The 13,739-nt window shown below is 36.5% G+C and overlaps 1 protein-coding gene across 2 annotated transcripts in view; it reads left to right on the top strand.

The window, feature by feature from the left end:
* Positions 1-13,739, top strand: part of LOC105222105 (uncharacterized) — a 170,758-nt gene that overhangs the window by 95,907 nt on the left and 61,112 nt on the right. For both annotated transcript variants that reach the window (XM_049453959.1, XM_049453958.1), the window contains exon 3: positions 4,885-5,044. In XM_049453959.1, the coding sequence (XP_049309916.1) occupies positions 4,885-5,044 (160 nt within the window). The remainder of the gene's footprint in view (positions 1-4,884; positions 5,045-13,739) is intronic.

The raw sequence follows: 13,739 nt of genomic DNA, 5'->3' as shown, positions 1-13,739 counted from the left end.
TTTGTTTAATTCTATCTTTAGTATTACGAAATCCATATTTGGCACTCCCAGCAGTTTTGCATATTTAATTTCATTTTATACAGATTTGATTATACAAAGATTAATTTAACATTGACGCTTTCATCTAGCGATTGGCTATTAATTTTTGGTCGTCAGCATTAGCTCATTCGCCATTTTTGTGTTTCTTTGTTTTTGCTTTATATTTCAAGGACAGCTTCATTATATTGCCTATTGTTTTAAGAAAAATCGAAAGATTGTTGTCGGGCTTTTTTTATACATTTCGGAAATCTAGAAAATTAGCTTTCTTGAGGCATTTTAAGTGTGCGAAAATATAATGTCAGTATACACTTTTGTGTTTAAAAATCAAATTATTCAAATTTTTATTTTGTTTTTGAAAATGAGGCAGACTACTTCGATATAATATCTTTGTTATTTCAGGAACGAAATTTCTCAAAAAAGGTCTTAACAATGACGTTTAGCAAACTTTTCTCACCTCTCTGCCTAGAGAATATATTCAATTCCGATAAATACCTTATAAGTTCAAATGGATAGTATCACTTTTCGTAAATCTACGAACAAATGGTATACGGGGTTTGTCCGGAAAGGACTGAGTCGACTTAAAAAAAATTTATTGAACCAATCGTTCTTTAAAAACTTTCAAAATAGGCTCCAGAGCTGCTAGCGCAATTTCCAAGCATTCTCCTGAATAGCCTTGAGAGCCGAAGTGCATGCTGCTTGGATCCGCTCTGTCGTCTCAAAATCAGGCGGGAAAGTCTGGAGGAGCCACATCTGGGCTGTAGTGCGGCTGCGGAAGCCTTGGGATGCCGGCCTTGGTTAGAGAGTGGTTCACAAGAAAGGCGGTATTAGCCGGTGCGTTGTCGTGGTGCAACTTCCAATCGTCTGCGATGTCTTGTCGGACCCGATTGACCCTTCGTTTGAGTCTCTTGAGGACTTCCGAACAAAACTTGACGTTGACGGTTTCTTCAGGAGGAACAAATTCATGGTGGACGATGCCTTTGATGTCAAAAAAGACAATGATCATCGTTTCCACTTTGGATTTGCAGGTCGCAGGTCTTCATCAAAAAGGCCCGGTCCTCCAAAAAGGCCATGTGCCACCGAAACACACCACTTCTTGCTAAAGCAACATCTGGGTGAGCCTACTTCATCATATCAAATATCTCTGTCGCAAATTTACCGAACTTCACACAGAATTTACGCCCATATCTCTGCTCTAACGAGCGCTGCATTTTCGTCTTGCACCACTCACAGAAACACATCGCACCAAAATATTTGTCTTGAATCTCCAGGTGCTCGGAGACAACTGACCAAGCGCTCGTTCGTTAACTAGGAACGCCCTCTACCGAATCCAATTGGTGCGCGCACGCTCCGAAGTACATTCGCTGCGGAAGAAAATGAACTTGATGAATTTGAACTAGCTGACAGTGAGCTATAGCCTCAGGCTACTTCCACATTAAACTTGTCCGGCTGACAATAAATCTGATTAGTTTGCAAGAAAGGGACTCTTACCCAAACGCAGGAGTTCCTATGGCTTCGTGCCTTCGGGAGCTGGATCTATGGGCCTCGCGTGAGCTCAACAGGCTGCATTGAATTGCCAGCTTTTCGAAAGGTGTACATAGCCGCTAAGATCCAGTTTGCGCTCATGAGTTGAGGCTAAAGATTTTGAAGGACGCAAAGGGGGAAAATGAGTTGGAAACATTTAGACACTTTCTTCTACATCGTCCAAATTTCGCTAGACTAAAGTTGAAGCATCTCGGTTGCCATAGACTTTACGAACCTGACGTATTAGCTGGAAGTGATAGTAGTTGATTCAATAAATTTGTGTCAGCTTCTAAGCGCTTTGTAGATTTACAACGGTCTTTTGTTCTGGACATCACAACGGACAAGCTTTTCTAGCTGTTCAAAGGGGATTAATTGTGGCCTCATTTACAAGCCAACGAGGTGAAATCATCTTAATATTTCATGTTCATGTCGAGTGTTATAAGTTCTGAGATGGTAGCTAATTAAAATTCTAAAGTTTTGAAAAATGTGTTTTAGTGCCAGCCACACTTAAGAGACCACTTTCATATACATACATTATCATTAGTCGTTTGGAGAAAGAGTTTCCAGCATCTGTCAGCGCTCCGTAATAAACCCATATTTCATGAACCAGAAAATCATATAGCAACATTAAGTATTGCTCACTTGCCAGAGATTAGAAATAATTTTCAACTTGTCCTAAATTTGTCAAGGCTGCAAACACCATATTGCCTCAGTCGGCCTCTTATCGCTCTACAACAACACAAGCAACATTTACATACTTGACTACACCAATTAACCCATTTACCTTTTTCTTTTGACAATAACAAATAATCGATAATTTGTTAATCCACACATGTGCCGCTCTATTTGTGCGTATATACGTGCATATGTGTGTGTGCGTGTGTCTTTGGCTTCAAGAACAGCTGCAATTGTTCTCAATGCACTTCAAATGCGAGCTTATCGACTTATGTGCAACGAAACGTTTATATGCAGACTTAAGAGCAGGCATATATGTATGTATGTATGTATGTATGGTGTAATTATGTATGTATATACTTATGTAAATATGCAGGCACAGTACTGAAAATAGAAACACTTAAAAAATTGTGTCTAGTAAGCAGTTGTTTGCTGAGATAATCGCCGGGCGATTAATGCCACAAAAGTAGAGCAAACAAGCTTTAGCTTTATAATCAAAATTTTTGGTGAATTATTTACATAAACATACATGTATACTATGTACAAATGTATTTATATATTTACTATCATATGCAAACAAAATTTATTATGCCACTTAAGATAAATATCGCGATCACAATATCTTGTTTTAATAAGGATTGACTGTAAAGGGGTTAAATTAAGTAAATAAATAACGGTTTAACTGAAATTGTACTAAGTGCACATAGGTTCGCTATATTTATATTTGACTTTACTGATTTTTCAAAAAAAATTTAATTATTCAGTTGAATTCAAAGAGGAGAACATTAAAAGACCTGATCACAGTTGTGTTACAGTTTGCTATTTTAAATCTATACGAGGGCTGCTATATATATTTCTGGCCTAATAATGAAAATCGGAATATTTATCAAGGAAAATGGTTTTATTGTTTTTCAAAACATTCTCCATCAAGATTTATACACTTTTGCATGCGCTCAAACCAATTTTCGAAGCACTTTTTCCACTCCGATTGAGACACCTCCAAAACATGGTTTTTGAATGCTTCAACAGCATCTTCTGGCGACGAAAATCGTTGACCACGCATTATTTTCTTGATGTGTGGGAATAAAAAGAAGTCATTGGGTGCCAAGTCAGGGCTGTACGACGGTTAACCCATCAATTCGACATTTTGGCCGGTCAAAAAGACGCTGGTTTGAGCTGATGTGTGAGAGCTCGCATTCTCATGTTGCACAATGATTCGTCTTCTCTTGTTCGTTTTCGAATTTCCCCGAAGACTTCAGGCAAACAAATGGTGGTGTACCACTCAGAATTGACCGTACTACGTTGCTCAAGCGGAACAGTCGCCTCATGACCAGTTTTGCCGAAGAAACAGGCGACCATTTGCTTCGAAGTGCTTCTTCCACGAACAACTTTCGTTGGATTTGGCTCGTCTTGGAAGACCCACACGGTCGATTGCTGTTTTGTTTCGGGCTCATACGCATAGATCCATGATTCGTCACCTGTGACGATCTTATAAACGTCTTTTGAAGCACCGCGATCGTATTTTTTCAGCATTTCTTTACACCAATCCACACGAGCCTTTTTTTGAGCGATTGCCAAATTGTGCGGGATCCAACGAGAACAAACCTTTTTTACGGCCAGGTGTTCATGCAATATCGAATGTATGCTGGTGGGAGAAATGCATAGGCATGCCTCTATCTGAAGGTATGTTACATGACGGTCTTGCATTATCAGTTCACGTACGGCATCGATGTTTTCTGGCACAACGGCTGTTTTTGGACGACCTTCACGGAATTCGTCTTTGAGCGAGCGTCGGCCACGATTGAATTCGTTGTACCAGTTTTTCACAGTGCTATAGGATGGTGCTTTATAGCCATACAAAGATTTTAGTTCATCGATGCACTCTTGTCGTGATAATCCACGTCGAAAGTTGTGAAAAATGATCGCACGAAAATGTTCACGAGTTAATTCCATTTTTTGGCCGAGATGAATTTTTTAATTCCCTGTAAATAAAACAATTCACGATTAAATGACAAAACGTTCTGAGTGATGTTATGCTAAAAAATGTCAAACTTTCCAATGGAAATGTCAGATTGCACCTGGCAACACTTAGTGTTGCCTAGGCCAGAAATATATATAGCAGCCCTCGTATTATACCAGTCTAAGCGATTTATACCAGTTGCTAGTTCGATTCGCCACAATCCAATTTGTGATTATATATGTATCATTTGAAAGCATATAGCTTAGTTGCGGCTATCCAAAACTAGCACAAACACTTCTCAGCTAAACAATAATAGAGACTTCTAATATTTGTTGTCTTCGAATCACCAAAAGGTAAGGACAAATCAAAGCAACAAATGACAATATAAACTGGTATAATGTAAGAGAAATTTAAGAGCAAGCTGTTATACGACTCTACTAAGATACCCATATGTCTACTATCTTGTATTGAACTACAGTCAAATGAATATAAATTTCGTTGGTTTCAAATATTTTTGAGGAAAGTGTAAAGTACATATAAGTGAGTCGTAGAGGACTCTTCTGTATTTAAGATAATACTTCTTGGCTGAAACCGTTTCAATGAGTCGTAGAGAGCCCTTCTAATCTTACCATAATTTCTCTCTCCCCGAAACTGTTACCAAATTTAATTTATTATATTTTTTCTTCCAGAACACTAGATATAAAAGAAGAAGATGACGATAAAGACGACATACAGGCGTTTTCTCCACCAACGAATTACATAACGATATCTCAAGGAAAAATTCAGCTGGTACACCAACAGCGCTCGCAGGAAAGTGATATTTCCGATGCGCAAAATCGAAAAGATCGGGTAAGTCTCTATAAAAAACTAAAAGGTTAAAGAGTGGTTTACTAATATTCAGTAATGTTAAAACTAACAACAAAATATAAAAAAAAAATAAAAATAAAAAAGTGCATTGATAAGTACTCGGTACTATTTCTAAACTTTTACTGATTTGCATTTCCTGTTGTAATTAACCCTTGACTGCTTAAAGTTTTGCTTTTCTTTAAAAAGGATTTTGTTGATTTTATTATAGAAGTAATCAATTAGAAAAATCCAAATCAAACTCTGCATTCGATAATATATTTTTTGGATCTACCGGTACACATTTTTATAGACATTCCCATAGTACAATATCTAGTGAGGGGCTAGCCACTTTCGACTTTTCGTCCAAATCATTCAGAACTGTCGACAGGCTTTTGAAATAATTTATATATGTAATTTCGAATACTTATCTGTTTAGTTGAAGACTCGTAAATATTATTTTATTATTTGCGAGATCTTGAGTTCTTAATTTTAACCATTTTATCAGTTTCGACTTTTATTCCAAATTCACGCGAAACTATCGATAAGCTTCTGGAGGTCGTCTGAAATAATTTCAAATCTCTATATAATTGAAGACTCACCGTTCATCGTATTACTATCTGCGAGATCTTGAGATTCAAATACTTCATAATTTCAACCAATTTATCCAACCACTGTGGACTTAGGTCCAGATTACTCAAAATTATCGACAGGCTTCTAAAGATATCTTGAAATGATTTAAATAATTTCTCTTTAGTCGAATACTCGCTGATGAATATATTATTATATGTGAGGTCTTGAAATTCAGGTAACAGGAAGTCTAAATTCACCGGCATTCTGAACTACTTACCTCAAAACGTTTATGAAAATTACAGTTTAGCTGACTCTTCAAGCATTTGAACATCTCAAAGGAGATGCTCCCTACCTTCTTACTAGATACACTCCCAAACTCAATGGATATATCTTACACAGTGTTCTCTACATACTTCTCCCAGAGAAATTTCGTTCAGTAGCCATAAAGTTCTATAAAAATCTTATTCTTGAAAAATCAGTATGTCTCAAAATTTTTTTATGAAAACCTGGTTTTGATTTCGATTGCCTCTGAGCTCATAAAGTTTATACTATTGTACTAGAAATCGTTTAACTGCTTTGCTAGCGAGTATATGTACTTACGAAACTTTCTGTCATGTGAAAGCAGAGGAAAGTTCTCTTTTAGACCATTACTAGCCTTGACTAAGGAACCAATGACAGATCCCAACTATTTTTTATAGCGTATTTTCCAATAGGGATGATATGATTTCTAAGTGTCGTTTGGCCATTTTTAATATGTCATGATCTGTATATTCGTCCACCTGTACTCGCTATTCGTCGAATTGTTGGAAATTTCGAGAGTACATTTTCTTTACATAATGTTCAAGTGCCAGTAAGACAAAGAATGACTCGAAGTAATGAAAATACTGCTGCCGTTCAGGCAAGTCTTGAAGAAGACGGCAATTTGTCGATTCCAAGGCGTTCTCAAGTATTTGGACTGCCTCAAACCGCCATATGACGAATTTTAAGAAAGGATTTGGACGTACATCTTTATAAAATTGTTCTCACTCAAGAACTGAAGCCATTGAATTACCGTAAACGTCATGAATTTGCTGATTTTGCCTTGGAACAACTTGAAAACGATAACGATTTTTTTAAGAAAATCATCTTCTCCGATTAGGCTTACTTTCATCTGAGTGGTGCGGAAAATAAAACTGTCGATTCTGGTGCGAAGAAAGTTCACAAATTATTCATGAACAACCATTACATTCACCTAAATTTACAGTTTGGTGTGGTTTTTGGTCTGATAGAGTCTTCATACCATTCGTACTTCTTTCGAAATGAACCTGGCATAGATCGATGATACCCAATTTCTTATGGCCGCAATTGGAAGAAGTTGATCTTGATAACATCTGGTTCCAACAAAACGTGCTACGAGCCACGCAGTACGTGCAACAACCTGATTATTGCGAGAAAAGTTTGGGTATTCGATTATTTTAAGAAATTGTGACATTGAATTACCCCAAGAAGTTGTGCTTTAACACCATTAGATAACTACTTAGAAGTCATTGATCTCTAGCTATAAAACAGACTCTCTTCAAGCTTTAGAAGTCAATGCTAATCATCACATACGACTTGATTTTGTGGAAAAAGTACTCAAAAATTGAGTTCATCGAATTCGTTCCTGTAAAGGTAGTCGTGGAGGCCATTTGAACGATATTATATTCAGAACCTAATTGTATCGACAATTAGTGCTTTTTTTAAAGAAATCACATCACTCTTATTGGAAAACCCAGGGAAATTTTTTTACTCCTTTATACTCCAATAGCAAATATTTTTCAAAAATTCAGCTTTTCACTAGTGATTCGGACTTTTGTGTACATTTATTTTTCGTATCACAATTTTATTTTAATTATTTTCACTGAAGAGTGCTAAGATCACATAACCTTGCTAATAAAAATGTCTAAAAATAAATTACTTCATTCGGAAAAATTTTCAGTATTCACTACATAAACTTCCTAATATTCGATTCTCAAACCAGAACTTGTCAATGCGCTTTTTATGTTAAGTAAATGCAGATTTAAATAGTTATGTACTAATACAAATATAATCAAGAGTATCTTTCAAGAGTAGTGCTTTTGTAGTTTGTATGCGGTTTCGGTAAATTATGGTAAATGATTATTGTTATTACATTTAAAAGTGGTAATTGTAGCTAATAACACGGTATGGGTGTTATTTAATATTTATGTAAATTTGTATATACACATACATACTTACATGTATAAATTGTGTAAAAATGTTTATTTTCAGCTTTTTAGAATTCCAAATGCAAATATTCTCTAATTATAGCTCCAAGTAATTACCCGCTTAATAGTTAAAGCTGTTTTCATGTAAATCAACACAATTCATTTGTTTAAAGGTGTCGGTTGCTGCATTTTAAATAACTCACTTAATTTAACTTAATTTATGCAATTACACTGTGCTACATAAAAGAGTGGTCATTTTGGCGACAAGTGATTTCGGAAAAATATTTTTGTAGCGTTCGGCATTGGCTTAATTGGTGGTTGTTATTTTTTGGGATGATATAACCTCTTGATTACTTTCTAAAATATATGATATGTCAGAGTCTTCGGTCTTAATATTTATTCTGCGATTATCAGCTGTTAATGAATGTTAATGCATTTGGTACATATTATTCTATATCGCTTTGAAAATTTATGAAACATTGACACCAAAAAAGTTCATTCAAGGATGTCAATGACTGATAAAACCATCTGTGAAGGCACTCAATTGCAAACTTACATGTAAAGGGTTATCCATTTTTCTAAAGAAAAAACACTTAAACTTCAAATTTATTGGAGAATGTTTGTCATCATTCTAAACAACATTTTTTGGCATTTATTTTTTGAAGATTATCTCTTTCGAATGTTGGTATCAGATGGTCCATCCGTTGAGTCCAAGTGGTAACTGGTTAATGAGACGCATAATGCTTTACCAAAAGACCTGATTTGAATAAGGATTGTCTGCATAGACTTTAGACTTTACATATCGACACCACAGCACACAATTCTTTTTCCTGGATGAAATGGCTGCTCTTGAACCCTTTCAGGTTGCTCTTCGTCAAAAAAGCAGCAATTTTGCTTATTTACGTACCAATTGAACTAGAAATGGGTCTCATCGTTGAACAAATTTCGGCTCGAAAACGTCAAATCTTCTTAAACCTTTTCAAGAGCCCCATAAATCGAAGTGATGTCCGTGATGTCCCTTGCGATGATCGAGCAGCTTTAGTTCTTGGCAGTCTATATTTTGTACGTTTTCGATTTAAGATCTCGTCGTAAAAAAGTCACGTTGTTTCATACGTCAGTCCGAGTTGCTGCGAAAGGCGCCAAATCGACTTCGAATATACTCTCAGCTACGGCTGCTATATGAGTGACTTGCTCTTCACTGCATGCTGAACGTGTTCTATTCGGTCGAATATTATCCCATAATGAATGCTGGGTCTCAAGATGAGTGCTGGTGTTGCGAATAGTACGTTCAGTAGGCCGTTATATTGACTATAAGCTAAGCGAAGCATGCGAAACACATTCTTCACTGAACATGAGTTTTCGTAACGAGTCTTTCCATGAAGAAATCTCAAATAATACTGTACAAAAATAACGTAAACGTGATTACATTGATTTGACAGACGTGGGATCTATCAAAGAAAGGCTATTGAAATAAGTGCCTCTACTTGGATCCCCTGTTGAAATGTCACACTTTTCCAAATGTTTTCGACAATTTTTTCTATAACTTTTGACCTGCAACTCTACAAATCTCTTGGATCGCTTATTACGAAGCTACCGTGAATTATCCTTAAAAGAAGCACTCAACTAGAATGACTTCGCAAAATGACAGGTTATACTGGACATCCAGTGTTTACCGAACTGATTCAACAAAAATTTGATAAACAGTTGTAAGAACACTGAACCCCTTGTCTATTAAAACATATTGCTTCGCTCTTATTTGCTTCGTCAGTGCTTAGCACGGTGGTTATAGTATTTCTGACACTTTTGACAAAAATGTCAGATTTTATTATCCTACAAGTCACCTATCGGTTATATCACCGGTTAGTTATCCATCAGCGCTACCAGATACATATTTCTGTTAAAATTTCTATGAGTTCAATAAGATCCGATTGTCAATTCTAAGCGAAACACTTGTGTAAGTGTGGTCTTATTATGAGGTGTACTTTTTCAATGCATTGGTGTTTCGGTAGCCGTGACTTGCCGGGTAAAACTTTAGCCCTATTGTAAGGAGTGTTAGAATTTTTTTACCAAATTATCTACCTCAATTCAAGCTTGCTTATCGGGGTTCGTAAGTTATATGGATTCAGTTTTAAATATGTGGCACTTTCCACCTCAAATCTTCCACACTTTGGTCTTCACTGAAGAAATTCTCTTGTCTGACCTCAAATACCATTCTTCCTCGTACGGATTTAAAGAAATCTTTGAACCAAACTGAAAATAAAGATGTGTTTTGAGTTGGGTAGTCGAAAAAGAATTTTGGTATTTCTAATCAAACTTACTAAAATGCAATGCCGTTCGCATTCAGTGTTCTTTAAAATTAAAATTTTTATATATGTATGTTTTTATGGTTTTTTAATCGCCTCTACAATCTCTACGCTTTTCGGCGTTTGAGCCAAGAGTGTCACTTACAGCATAAGTATAACCCCCGAGTCATTAGTTAACCTTCAATAATTTCAAGATTGTGTAAAACAGAACTAGGTTAATTACACATTTATTTACTTGAAATGATGAGTGACTTGCTTTACCTCATTAAATAACTAATTTAGCATTGAGAAGAGCGACTAACTGGAAGGCAGAGATGCACAAAGCAAGCAGATATCATATACAATCATAACAACGCACAGTTATAACTTAACCCTTTAACATTTCTACACATCTAACGGTAAAAATATGCTTACTAGAGTATACATAACACAAAAACAGCAGCAATTTCATGCAACAAGAACAAAGAATAGATTATATATAAAGGAAAAGGGGCGTAAATATGTAGAGTATGAAATTAAAAATTGAAAAAAGTGTCAGTAAAAAACAAAAAAAATGCAGAAGAAAAGTATAATCTCAATTGCAATCCACATTTGAGGCAACAGGCAACAACAACCATATAGCCAACACTGTAATTAGAACGAGGCGAGATTTTATGTTTCGTGGGCATGACATGCAACTTGGGGCAAGAACACCTGTGTTTCATTTCGTGTATGCACAAACATACAAAAATACTTGTAGTATACATATAGTACATAATACATGTACTTATATATTAATATGTGTTATTCATACATATGTATGTATATGCCTACATGCAATGTGATGCCTATATGCAATTGAGCTGTAGGTTTTTATGTGTACTTCTTGGCTGATAATTCCATAGACATACATATGTACATATATACAAATCTTCATATGTATAGGTATGCCTTTGGACCTCTTGCCGTGTCTCGCATGCTGTTTGATGTCAGTCTGCCGATAAAAAACTCGATTGTCTAATACATCATAGTCACAATCGCTTACAACGCTCCCACATGCAGGCTTGGTGTCTTGCCTCGCATGCGTTATTCTCTAACTGTTCATTCGAATAATAATTTATATAAAAAAAAACAATCATCTTTAAAAGAATTATATTCATGTGAACTTTTGAACTTGAGCAACGCTGCTTGATAATCACTCAGAATATTCTTTCACTTTGTTCAAAAAGCAATTAACTGGCAATAAGGTGTTTTTGTATTGAATATACAGTCATCATTCTTTATAGGTAGGTTTATGAAAAATTATGATAAATCTGAAAAATCATCGATTATACATTTTATGTGATTTGTCACGGTATTAGCTGCAGCTTTGGTGGTGTGGACAGTCAGAAAACGGCGCGTGTTACTATGACTATGGTCAAAAAAGTAGTAAGACTTTGTTCAGAATTTTAGAATTCTTTCTTTTATTTCAATAGACCCCCACAAGTAAGAGTAAGAGAGTCCTCGAAACAGTTGTTAAAATCAATTTCCCAAAACAGTCTTCAATGCGTGTAGCGATTCAAGTTGATTCAATTGACTCAAAACAGTTGCCCCGGAGCGATCATTTGAGTTCGCTGAATAGTCAGAGCTCACACGGAACCAAACGGTTGAAAAATTGGCGAAAAACTCACAAAAAAATGCAGCATTATCGTGGTGCAAAAACCTAGAGTTGTCGGCTCATAATTCCGGCCTCTTTTTGCGAATAACATAGCCAATAAAATTATTTCGTATTTCTTATTTTTTTTATATTTATAATGAACTCTAATGAGCCAAATATGTACCATTTTGTCCGATCACTTTTTGCCATTTTTCCGCTAGAGACACTATTCCATCAGTGCAAAATCTGTCTGGTTTCTCGGCGAAAAACTGCGACAAGTAATTTTCACAGGCTTCTCTTGAAGCAAACTTAATTCCATTAAGAGAGTTCTGCATTGACCGAAATAAATGGTAATCTGATGGTGTAAGGTCAGGGCAATATGGTGGATGCATCAAAACTTCTGCATGGTTTCTCTCTCAGTTTTTGCCGAGTCATCAAAAATGTGTGCAGTCTAGCGTTGTCCTGATGGAAAGCGAAGCCCTTTGTGTTGATCAATTCTGGCCGTTTTTCGAATGCTTGATCTCAATCTCATCAGTTGTTGACAGTAAAATGTAGAATCAATCGTTTGACAAGGCTGGAGCAGTTCATATTGGATGATTCCTTTCCAATCCCACAAAAATCTCAGCATAACTTTCGAGGCGTCAATCGAATTTAATTTTTTGGTTAAATGAAGCTTAAAAATCCCCCTTTTCAACTGTAGTAACACATGACGATCCTTCCAACATTTCGAAACCGACTCGATAGTCGAAGCTTCAAAGCGTTTAAACTATATTAGATATGCTATATTGGATGTTACAACCTAGCAAAGTTCAGAGACGTGATTTGCCGAGACAAATTTTATCTCCTTGTTGCTTTCTACACTAAGCACTGCAGGCTCAAGCCGCACCGGCCCAATATGGGCATGGCTTCTCGTACAAACTGCGGGTTTTGCAATCAGATTCAAGATTGCGCAGCAAATTTGTAGACCAGATGGAGCAACGTCTGGAGAATACAACGGGTGGGGTAAGATGTCCTATTTCAGCATCTCCAAATATTTTTTTGACCAACTTTGCGACGTGAGGCCGAGTCATTGTCATGCTGGAGAATGACTTTATTGTGTCTTTTCTCGTACTGTGGCCGTTTTTCTTTTAGTGCTCGGCTTAAAAACGCATCAATTGCGTTCGGTATCGATCTCCTGTGATGGTTTCACTTGGCTTTTATAAGCTCATAATATGTATATCACCCCAGCTGTGAATGTTCGGTTTTGCCGTCGACGTGGAGGCAAGTCCAGGGTTTCCCCATGACTTTCTTCGCTTAGGATTATCGTATAGTGGACCCATTTTTCGTCGCCAGTTTACAATACAATACAATTAAAAATCGCTTTCGGTTGTGTCTTTGAAAGCAGCTGTTCACATGCAAAAGAAGCGCCGTTCGACATCTCTTCGTTTCAAGTCGTAAGGAACACAGTTTTCTTGTTTCTGAATCATTCCCATGGCTTTAAGGGCGTTTTGATACGGCTTGCTGTGTCACTTGCAAACGATTCGGCCAAATTCTCTTGGGTTTTGAACACATTTTGGTCGAGTAATGCTTCCAATTCAGCATCTTTGCGTAAATCTTCTCCCTTCCACCTCCATGCCTTCGACTTCATAATCACCATTCTTAAAACGTTGAAACCGAAAAGCATTCGATGAGTTATTTTTTTCTTGGGACCGCACTTTTCTTGGAGTTAAAAAAGAAAAACAAAATTTCTCGCAAATGTTGGGAATTCGGCTCAAAAAATGACATTTTCAATTGAGAATAAATTTTGGATGCAAACAGATTTCTACAAATGTTTTGCTGGGTTACATGTTGACACAAAGATCGAATATTACAAACGATTTAATCGACCAGGGCTTGGACCAATAGATTATGTATATCTATTGAAAAACGGTTTGCAGCAGCCAAGTTGTAGACCCTAATATATTAGAGGTCCGTCAAAGTCTAACAAAAAGCTGTCTCTAAGCATGTTGCCAACTAAAAACACTGAA

The sequence above is a fragment of the Bactrocera dorsalis genome, chromosome 3 (genome assembly GCF_023373825.1).
Source record: "Bactrocera dorsalis isolate Fly_Bdor chromosome 3, ASM2337382v1, whole genome shotgun sequence".
In the NCBI taxonomy this organism is placed as follows: domain Eukaryota; kingdom Metazoa; phylum Arthropoda; class Insecta; order Diptera; family Tephritidae; genus Bactrocera; species Bactrocera dorsalis.
The sequence above is the reverse complement of the archived record's forward strand: the minus strand, read 5'-3'. Positions and strand labels throughout refer to the sequence as shown.